The sequence below is a fragment of the Abrus precatorius genome, unplaced genomic scaffold (assembly GCF_003935025.1).
Source record: "Abrus precatorius isolate BTA unplaced genomic scaffold, Abrus_2018 Scaffold10, whole genome shotgun sequence".
In the NCBI taxonomy this organism is placed as follows: domain Eukaryota; kingdom Viridiplantae; phylum Streptophyta; class Magnoliopsida; order Fabales; family Fabaceae; genus Abrus; species Abrus precatorius.
Genome location: NW_020874292.1, coordinates 20,719,760 through 20,729,756, shown reverse-complemented (window position 1 = coordinate 20,729,756; position 9,997 = coordinate 20,719,760). Strand labels below are relative to the sequence as shown.

Here is a 9,997-nt window from a genome sequence, read left to right as displayed (position 1 = left end):
ACGGGACCCACCCTCACCTGAGAGCGTGCATAGCACGCATCATAAAGGAGTTTCACCTTCACTAACCTATATATTTAATACTAGAAAACAACAATAAAAAAATAAAAAAAGCTTAAAAAAATACAGTGCGAGAAAGACTTGCACAGCCTAGTGTTGGTTCGTTTCGTTTCTCCTTGCTGTGTGTGTTGTGGCTTGGGTCTGTTGGGTGTGGTGTGTTCATAAATCATAATATATATATATATATATATATATATATATATATATAGAGAGAGAGAGAGAGAGAGAGAGATAAGAATTAAGAGAAAAATAGAAAGGCTAGATAGAGCGTCTCTTCGTTTGCAGCTTTAATGGCGTGTGAGACTACGCTGAGTGTGTAGATATATATACCTACGGTGCCCAGTAACCGTATCTCAGTGAGTCTTCAATCTTTGCATGCTTCACCAACTCCTCCTAAATAAAACCCACTAACCCAAACCAGATCGTTTTCTCAAATGAAAATGCAAATGCAATTGCGAGTTCTATCGCCAAGACGCCACCTTTGATTGTTCAGCCCCTACCCAGATATGACCGATTTCTCTTTCAATCAACGTCTGAAATGGGTTTTCCCTTTCTGATTCTGGGCTTCTTTTGATTTTGCTGCTTTTGTTTTTCTTCTCCATTTGTTGGTGCTGACATGGCGAAAAAGATGATAGATAACGCGAAGGACGCTGGCGAACTGGAGGAGCTTGAAATGTTGCTGGATGAGATCCCTCACGCAACATCACACAATCTTCCTCATCTTTGTCATCGGCATGGACACGAGCGTGGTGGTGGTGATGATCATGGCTATTTCGGAAACTATGGTAATGGTAATGGTAATGGTATGTATTATGATGATGAGCCTTTAACTCAGACTAAGTTTCCGTGTGCATCATCATCACCTGTCAGTGGCTTTTCTCTGCAATCTGATGGCTCTTCTTCGAGCTTGGCTGGACGTTCCTTATCTGACGCTGGTTCACCAACCCCTTCTCCTTTTGACGACCTCAAACCTAACATGCCTTCTGGAACCTTCTGTTACCCCAACACCCTTTGGTTGGATTCCAAGATACCCGATTCGACTTTCGTTGTGAGGGAGAAACCCAGTGAGAGTTTGGTTGATGAACTTGGCCTATGCGCCAATTTCACTATAATGTGCATTGGTAATGGTAATCCACAGGAGAATAGTAATGTGCTTCCATTTCGTCATTCTTCTTTGAATGCAAATAATTTTAACTATAGTAACAATAATCCTTCACTCAGTAATGTACACAACACGCATGGTGGGGATTATGACAATTTCAAGAGAGGGTTTTGCGATTCTGCTGGATTTCAATCCCCTTTCACCAGGACAAGGAGTCCTATCAGTCACTGTGCTGAAATGAATTCGGCATTGTCGGGGTTAACACGGGATTATAAAATAGCTAATTTAGTTGGATCACAGCCCTGTCCCGGCCGGCATGATGGCCGGTTCTCTCAATTGAATGGCTTTGGTGGTTCAATTGATTCTCCAAGGCACAGAAGGCAGTTACTGATGAATGACTACTATTGTAGGGGAAGTGTGGCACCCGAGCTTGTTGCTTCCTTGAGTAGAGATGCGCCAGTTGATGCTTCCATGTATGCACAGAAATATGGAATGAATTTATTGGAAGAAAGGGGTGTGTCCAGATTGCCTAACTATTCCCTTTGTACTAATTTTAGGCCTTGTAACGCTGTTCAAGAGTTACAGCAGTATGGCCTCTCTGTGCCTAATGCAAGAGCTGTACCACCTTCAAATGCTAGAGTCCCCCAAGGAAATCTAGATGCAGTTGCAAGTGAGGGGAGCTTCATCATACAAGGTGAAGGTTTAAATTATGTTGTTGGCAGGGATTTGAATCATTCAAAGTGTCAGCGTGCTGTGCGCGAAACTGGCTTTGCTAAGCAGCTACAGAGGTCTGAGCTAGACATCAGACACCAAGTTGTAGGACATGAAAATCCTAGGAGTCCTAGGAATGGTTGCTCATTCCCTTTGTTACCCAAGTATAATTCCCTTGCAGATGCTAGAGGGTCGATATATTTAATAGCCAAAGATCAGCACGGCTGTAGATTCCTGCAAAGAATGTTTGATGAGGGTGCACCAGAAGACATTCAAGTGATATTTAATGAGATCATTGATCATGTCGTGGAACTTATGATGAATCCTTTTGGAAATTACCTCATGCAGAAGTTGTTGGATGTCTGCAATGAAGAACAGAGGATGCAGATCATACTCATGGTTACTTTGGAACCGGGGCAGCTTGTTAGAATCTCTTTAAACACTCATGGGTAATTGTGCAACTTATGCAAGTATTGAAATATTATATTGATTGTCTGATGCTGAATTTGACACTTTTTGTTATCTTCTGATAGCACTCGTGTGGTACAAAAGCTGATTGAGACTCTCAAAACTAGGCAGCAAATTCTGTTAGTTGTGTCGGCTCTTGAACCAGGATTCTTGGCCCTCATCAAAGATCTTAATGGAAATCATGTGGTTCAGCATTGTCTGCAATGCCTGAGCAATGAAGATAACAAGGTATGACTTTTGTCTTTCCTAAGTATTTACAGATTTGGGTAATTTTTGTACATAATGTAGTTATGGGTGAATAGAGATTGACCTGCTTAAATCATACTTTTTGCAATGTTTTTATGAACTTTTTGATCAATCCTTGATGATTGATATCATGTGTGAAAAGTATTGTATTCCCAGACATGCAAAGCTGAAAAATGATGTTTTAATATTGAAATTTCAACTTTATTGTCCCTTTGTGGTTAAGTTTGCATGCACTATTGAATAATATTTGCATTTTTCTCTTTGGCTATACGAATGAGCTTTTAGTTGGTTTTGACAGGAGAGGGATCACAAGGAAGCACTATGGTGTGTGCTGTTAATTAACTGATAAATAGAACAGCTCAACCAAATTCTTTAAACCATTTTTCGTTTGAATGATCATGAACTTTTGTTTTTCTTACATGTGTAATAATCTAATGAAAAGTTGTGTTGATCTTTCAGCTATGGTCCTGTATGTAGCATATTATGCTTTTAACAGGACTATGACTTTACAGAAAAGTAGTAATGCCAAGGTCATTATCACAGATGGCAATTTTTTATGCTTGATATTGTGAATAGATGTCATGGTATCAAAGCATATGGAATGATTTATTTCTGATCACCTTGTTAAAACTCTTCTTTTGTGGCAGATAAAAGGTTGAACCTATGATATTATTAAATAATACATTATTATCACCATGTCAAGTTGGTTTCATCAATTTGAAATTTATGATAATAACATTATAATGATTACACTATCGGTCTGTAATTATTCTTCTCACAAAATCCAATTGCAGTGACGTAATTGCTCTGTGTGCTTCACTCTTACTGTTTCAGTGTTCTAGACAGCATTTTAAACCTCTCCATTATAGTTGACAATTGAATGTAGGGGCAGGGTTATAGAATCTTGTTCCACAATTTTGTATCATTGATTAATAAACCTTGGGAGACTTCCAAGAGCTTACCTAAAATAATGATTTCATGAAGATCTCCAAACACTAATGGCTATGTCAGCTCAAACATAGGTTGTTATGGGTTGAAATTCAATACAAAAAGAATCCAAGTACATTGCTTTGCTTTAAAAACTTTAGCAAACATGACCCTATGTAACCTGCTCTTCCATTGTTAAATTAATGCATTTAGGACCATTAAATTGCATTAACATTCTTGATAGTTGAGAGTCTTGTACCTAACAAACCAAAAATGATTAATTTGTGACAATATATATTGTTGAGTAAAGGGAGTCTGTAGTGGTGCACATTCCCTAGTTTAAGGCTTGGAATATATTGAGCAATGAAAATGTTGCATAGAAAAAATGACAAAGGTCTGTCTTACTAAATAGAAATATTATTATAGGACATCTCTATTGCATATTTAAAACACTCTTAAATAAACTGTATGTATACATGTGATTTACTTGTCCTTAGTTCAATTGTTAACCTTGCTAATTGATTTGGGCGGGTCACTTTGTCACAAATGTAATTTCTTCACTGTTAAAGATTGGTGTTTGATGAAATTACATAAAATATTTGTGCAAAGATTGATATTTGCTGCCAAAGATCTACTTCTCATTACCTGCATTGAACAGTTCATATTTGTTGCTGCTGCAAAGTATTGCGTTGACATTGCAACTCATCAACATGGATGTTGTGTTCTGCAAAGATGCATTGGTCATTCAAGTGGGGAGCACAGAGAAAAACTGGTTGCAGAAATATCTGCTAATGCACTTCTGCTAGCTCAAGATCAATATGGGTAATTATTTGAAGCACACTAAAGCACAAAAATCTTGCAACAAATATTTTTGTGCTTTAAGAATGTCTACCTGTTTGTCTACAGACATGATTTTTTCCCATGATAAAGAACCTAGGCTGTAGGAGTTTGTCTCTGGTAAATGGTGTAAAGAAACTTTTAAGCCATATCACTCGATGGCCAGGCTTTGTGGGGACTACAAGATGTGACAGTTATAAAACATTATTTTGTTTACACCTCTTGCATATGACCATTCCATATACAGATTGATAATGACAGTATGTAGTGCAATATGCAATTAAGGGAACAAAACATTTTAACAGCTATAATATTTAAATTTGAAACCAAAATCAATCTATAATTATCACCTGTTTAATTCATCTATTAGTGGGACTCCTTAAACCAGATGGTGGTACATTGCACTTGAAATGAGTGTTTTTCTGTTAGTTTCTGTACTTTCTTCTTTTTGCATTTTCCTGCTTTCTTCTCTGCTTGAGATTTGTAGTTAACAAATAAGTCTGGTTGATCATTTTTATTGGAAGGTTAGCTGCATGTATGTTTTTGGTCATATTTAGAAATCATGTCGTTCTTTTAAACTATGAGATAAAATTTTGTCTCTCCTGATTTTCCCACACTATGATCTATTCATTCTTTTTTATCTTTTGCAGAAATTATGTTGTTCAATTTATCTTGGACTTGAGGATTCCATCTGCCACTGCAACTTTAAGCTTGCAATTTGAGGGTAAATACGTGCACCTGTCAATGCAGAAGTTCAGTAGCCATGTGGTCGAAAAATGTCTTGCTGTATTCAATGATGAGAATCGGTCAAGAGTCATTCGTGAACTGCTTTCAACTCCTCACTTTGAACAGTTGCTTCAAGATCCACATGCTAATTATGTTGTTCAGTCAGCTCTTCGACATTCTGAGGTCTGTAACAAGGCCATTTTATATTCCTTTCATTTCAATCTTCCTATATACAAGTGCAACAAATATTTACAGTCATGTCTTTAGCTTTTTGGGGTTTTGTAAATGAACATTTTGATTCCTCTAATCTGTTCGTTATTTATTTTCTCGTATTTTCCTTTTGCTGCTAAACTAGGGCCATGTGCATAATTCACTAGTTGAAGCAATTGAAAGCCACAAAGCAATTTCACGAAACAGCCCGTATTCCAAGAAGATTTTCTCGCAGAAGCTTTTAAAGAAATGATGTATATTCTTCCCTTAACAAGGAGTGTTGTTGTCCTACATTAAAAATCATTTCGGAGTTTGCCACTGAACAAATGCATTGCATGGTTATTTAACTGTAAGTTGGGATGCTGATAACCATACAAAGGAGTCAATCTGTTTAGAATTGCTTATCTATCTGCTCAGCTAATTTTTGATGGGAAAAAAAAAAAAAGAACAAAGAGCAGACAATTTTGCTCCCTTTTAAATTTGAGACTTGTGAATGTACTATTCTGTTGTCTTGTATCTCAACTTTATGAATATTATTATCCTGTTAATTATGGTATTCTCACTGGCTGAGAATGTACAGTGTATAGTGTTAGGATGTTTGCTGCTACTGTAAAATACTAAGAGGAATCTCTCAAAATAACTTCCTTTGTCTCGCAAGGGAGTGAATGACCAAGCTGGTGCTTTAATTGTATTTTCATTTATTATAATTCCCTCCTCTTAATTTTAGAATCACATTTCCTGTTATTTTTCCTCCTCTTTGGAGGTGTTGATTTTGCACCAATTTTCTAAGCTACAGGATAATTGGTTTTTTGTAAGTGAAAACAAAAATGAAGTAGAATAGACCTAATTAGCTTATTTGTTTGTTTGTTTCTAGTATAGTATTGAAAAAACAATTATGTGATACTAAACTGGCTGTATGGTTAAAGAAGAATGCTGGGGCTCTTGGGCAGGGAAATAAGGGGTAAAAAATCCCTCTCCATCATTTGTCTCTCCTCTCAATCATTTTTTTTAGTAAAACCTCATTTTATTTTTTTTAAATTGTTAGTGTTAGTTATTTTAATACTTAATTTTATAAAAAAAGATTCTTACACCAATTTAAGTCTAAAAACTCTTATGAACTTTTTATTTAATTTAAATTTAATAGATTATAATTTATTACTTTACTGACCGTTAGATTTAAGTTAAGTGGAAGGTTCAGATTAAGTGTAAGAATTTTTAAAAGATCTTTCTCCTTATAAAAATTTATATTTTAGCCTATTAACTTTATAAAACAACTTATTTTTAGTCCTTTTAGATGTAAACTAATGATAAAAAAAAATATAAAAATATTTTTTTTTGTGGCAATGACAAATATTATAATGTGAATTTTATGAGGTATGGATTAAAATAACTAATTTCTACAATTTTAGAAATTAAAATGAGATAATTTGTTTTCTCTCTTTTACTTAAGGTTTTTACCTAATGAGATTTTTGTAAGTACAAATACAAGAATGACAAAATTTAGATAAATTTAAATGTATTAATTTTTTTATAATTTTTCTTTCTCATTAGGTAAATTATGAATATTTATATAAACAAATCTAAAAATACATGTGCATTCAATATTTTATTTTTCTTTACTTTATTTACTTAATACCTTGCCTTAGCATTTGACTTTCCACGTATCAAATAAACAATCATAAAGTAGATCTAGCTTAATAATCTCTTAATTATTTATAGAAAAAAAAATCTTAACACTGATGCATTAATAGTTTTATTTTATATACTCAAAAGTTATCCTTTTTAGTTAGTTCTTTTAGGAATATCCATTTTAGTTAGTAAAACCTCATTTTATTTTTTTTAAATTGTTAGTGTTAGTTATTTTAATACTTAATTTTATAAAAAAAGATTCTTACACCAATTTAAGTCTAAAAACTCTTATGAACTTTTTATTTAATTTAAATTTAATATATTATAATTTATTACTTTACTGACTGTTAGATTTAAGTTAAGTGGAAGGTTCAGATTAAGTGTAAGAATTTTTAAAAGATCTTTCTCCTTATAAAAATTTATATTTTAGCCTATTAACTTTATAAAACAACTTATTTTTAGTCCTTTTAGATGTAAACTAATGATAAAAAAAAAATATAAAAATATTTTTTTGTGTGGCAATGACAAATATTATAATGTGAATTTTATGAGGTATGGATTAAAATAACTAATTTCTACAATTTTAGAAATTAAAATGAGATAATTTGTTTTCTCTCTTTTACTTAAGGTTTTTACCTAATGAGATTTTTGTAAGTACAAATACAAGAATGACAAAATTTAGATAAATTTAAATGTATTATTTTTTTTATAATTTTTCTTTCTCATTAGGTAAATTATGAATATTTATATAAACAAATCTAAAAATACATGTGCATTCAATATTTTATTTTTCTTTACTTTATTTACTTAATACCTTGCCTTAGCATTTGACTTTCCATGTATCAAATAAACAATCATAAAGTAGATCTAGCTTAATAATCTCTTAATTATTTATAGAAAAAAAAATCTTAACACTGATGCATTAATAGTTTTATTTTATATACTCAAAAGTTATCCTTTTTAGTTAGTTCTTTTAGGAATATCCATTTTGCTTCCCTGCAGCATAAGCGTGGGAAAAAAAAGTGTTATAACAAAATTTAAAATAGAAATGTTAATATTTTTTGGTTAATTTAATAAAAATTAATCACGAAAACAAATTTACCAATATCACCAATCAAATCCAAATGAATGTGTTGTGATATCAAGAAAAGTTTTCAAGTACTTTTTCACTCATTGAATTAAAATGGCTTCCTTAGCACCAACTACTGCCAATATTATCAAAGATGGTAGCATAGAACAACCATTGCAATCACCATTGGTGCCGCCAATGCTTGACAACCCACAAACTGGAGGATTTGGATCCCCTCATGTTGAATGTCGAACATGAGGGTTATGTTCCGTTATTTTTTTGCATTCGCTTAAGCGAGTAAAATTTTCGCTTAAGCAAATGCAAAAAAATAACGGAACATGACCCTCATGTTCGACATTCAACATGAGGGGATCCTAGGGCCAAATTGGACTTTCGTCCCAAAGACATTGTCATCTCACACAGTCCCAAAATTGGCTTCTTTTCTCCAAAGAGTAGAAGAATCATCTCTGCTTGATTTGATGTATCATTGTTGCTTGAAAACACTAACAATAAAACATTATTCATGTTTTCTTATTTTGCTTGTACGCCGAAATTTGACGATGCAAAATTCCAATAATAAAGATTGATTTTTAGTAGAGATAATTTTTAGCTTGTTTAAATTTGTATCTCATTGTAGAACTATCTAATAAATAAAAATTAAAAAGAGTTCTAACTTTTAAAAATATTAATTTTTAAAAGTTATTTAAAGAAGCATTTAATCAAAAGATAGCTCACTAATATTTTTATTTTTATTTTTTAAAACAATTTATTTATCATAATTAAAACTTTTTGTGTATATGTTAATTTCATTATTTTTTTGTTCTTTTTATTTCTATAATTATCTCATTTTTTCTTTTTTTATCATCTATTGTATTATCTCTTTTATCTAAATATATTTTATATTCATAAAAGATATAATTTAAAATATTTAATATTTAATTTTAATATGATTATAATATTGCATATTTATTGAAATTATTTAATATAAATCATTTAATTACATAACTTGTATAACAAATAATTTTAATTTTATAAATTATTTATACATTATAAATTTATAGATAACTATCTAATTAGAAGGTATGTCTTATATCGATGATTAGACTATGCATAAAAAAATTAGTTTATTATACTTTTGTAATATATATATATATATATATATATATATATATATATATATATAGAGAGAGAGAGAGAGAGAGAGAGAGAGATAGGTTTTGATTTTGAAAAAGGAAAGGAAGACTAAGTTTATTTACTAGTTGAATTTAGTAGAGAAATTATTTTCAAATTAAAATTTAGGTGTAGTAGTGAAAACTGTTTAGATGTTGGTAAGCTCAAATAGTAGTCCTGATTATATGTTTTGTAATATATATATAGTCTGATAGGTTTTGATTTTAAAAAAGGAAAGGAAGACTAGGTTTATTTACTAGTTGAATTAAGTAGAGAAATCATTTTCAAATTAAAATTTAGGTGTAGTAGTGAAAATTGTTTAGATGTTGGTAAGCTCAAATAGTAGTCCTGATTATATGTTCATGATATAGCATGGTGGTAAACCACTTGGTCAGCTAGAGTGTTTCCGTTACATTAAGGGTTAGAAATTTAAAATGGCTAATCTACTAAGAGCTACGAGTAAATTGAACTTAGGATGAAATAGTCAAATAGTTAAAAGAGTAATGTCTAAAGATAGAGCCTCAACATCAGAAACAGTTCTACAACAAATTACAATAAATAAAATTAAAAAATCTTTACATAACTAATCAATCACAGTTATAAAAGAAAAAGATGTATATCAACAAAAATCATTTTAGTCCTTTAATAATAATAAACAGATACACAAAGTTGAATATTTTTATTTAGGTACTTAGAGTAAAAAAGATATATAATTACTAGAAGACCATGTATTACAAAAACATAAAAAGCACGGATTTAACTTTATCCATCTAGGGTTAATTCAATTAGTAGTTAAACCAAATTATAGATTAGGAGTAGATCTTTTCATATTAATACTTCTAAGG

The 9,997-nt window shown here is 31.6% G+C and overlaps 1 protein-coding gene across 1 annotated transcript; it reads left to right on the top strand.

The window, feature by feature from the left end:
• Nucleotides 1–279: 279 nt before the first annotated feature.
• LOC113852675 lies at nt 280–6,026 on the top strand. The gene is made up of 5 exons (XM_027483013.1): nt 280–2,319; nt 2,404–2,566; nt 4,170–4,333; nt 4,999–5,257; nt 5,430–6,026. Exons 1-5 carry the CDS (start codon nt 674–676, stop codon nt 5,535–5,537), a joined length of 2,340 nt encoding a protein of 779 aa, XP_027338814.1. The 5' UTR covers nt 280–673; the 3' UTR covers nt 5,538–6,026.
• The last annotated feature ends 3,971 nt before the right edge of the window (nt 6,027–9,997 follow it).

Coding starts and splice junctions, on each gene's coding strand:
- LOC113852675 (XM_027483013.1), top strand. CDS start 674: ATGGCGAAAAAGATGATAGATAACGCGAAGGACGCTGGCGAACTGGAG. Junction 4,334..4,998: donor CTAGCTCAAGATCAATATGG/GTAATTATTTGA, acceptor TATCTTTTGCAG/AAATTATGTTGTTCAATTTA. Junction 5,258..5,429: donor CAGCTCTTCGACATTCTGAG/GTCTGTAACAAG, acceptor CTGCTAAACTAG/GGCCATGTGCATAATTCACT.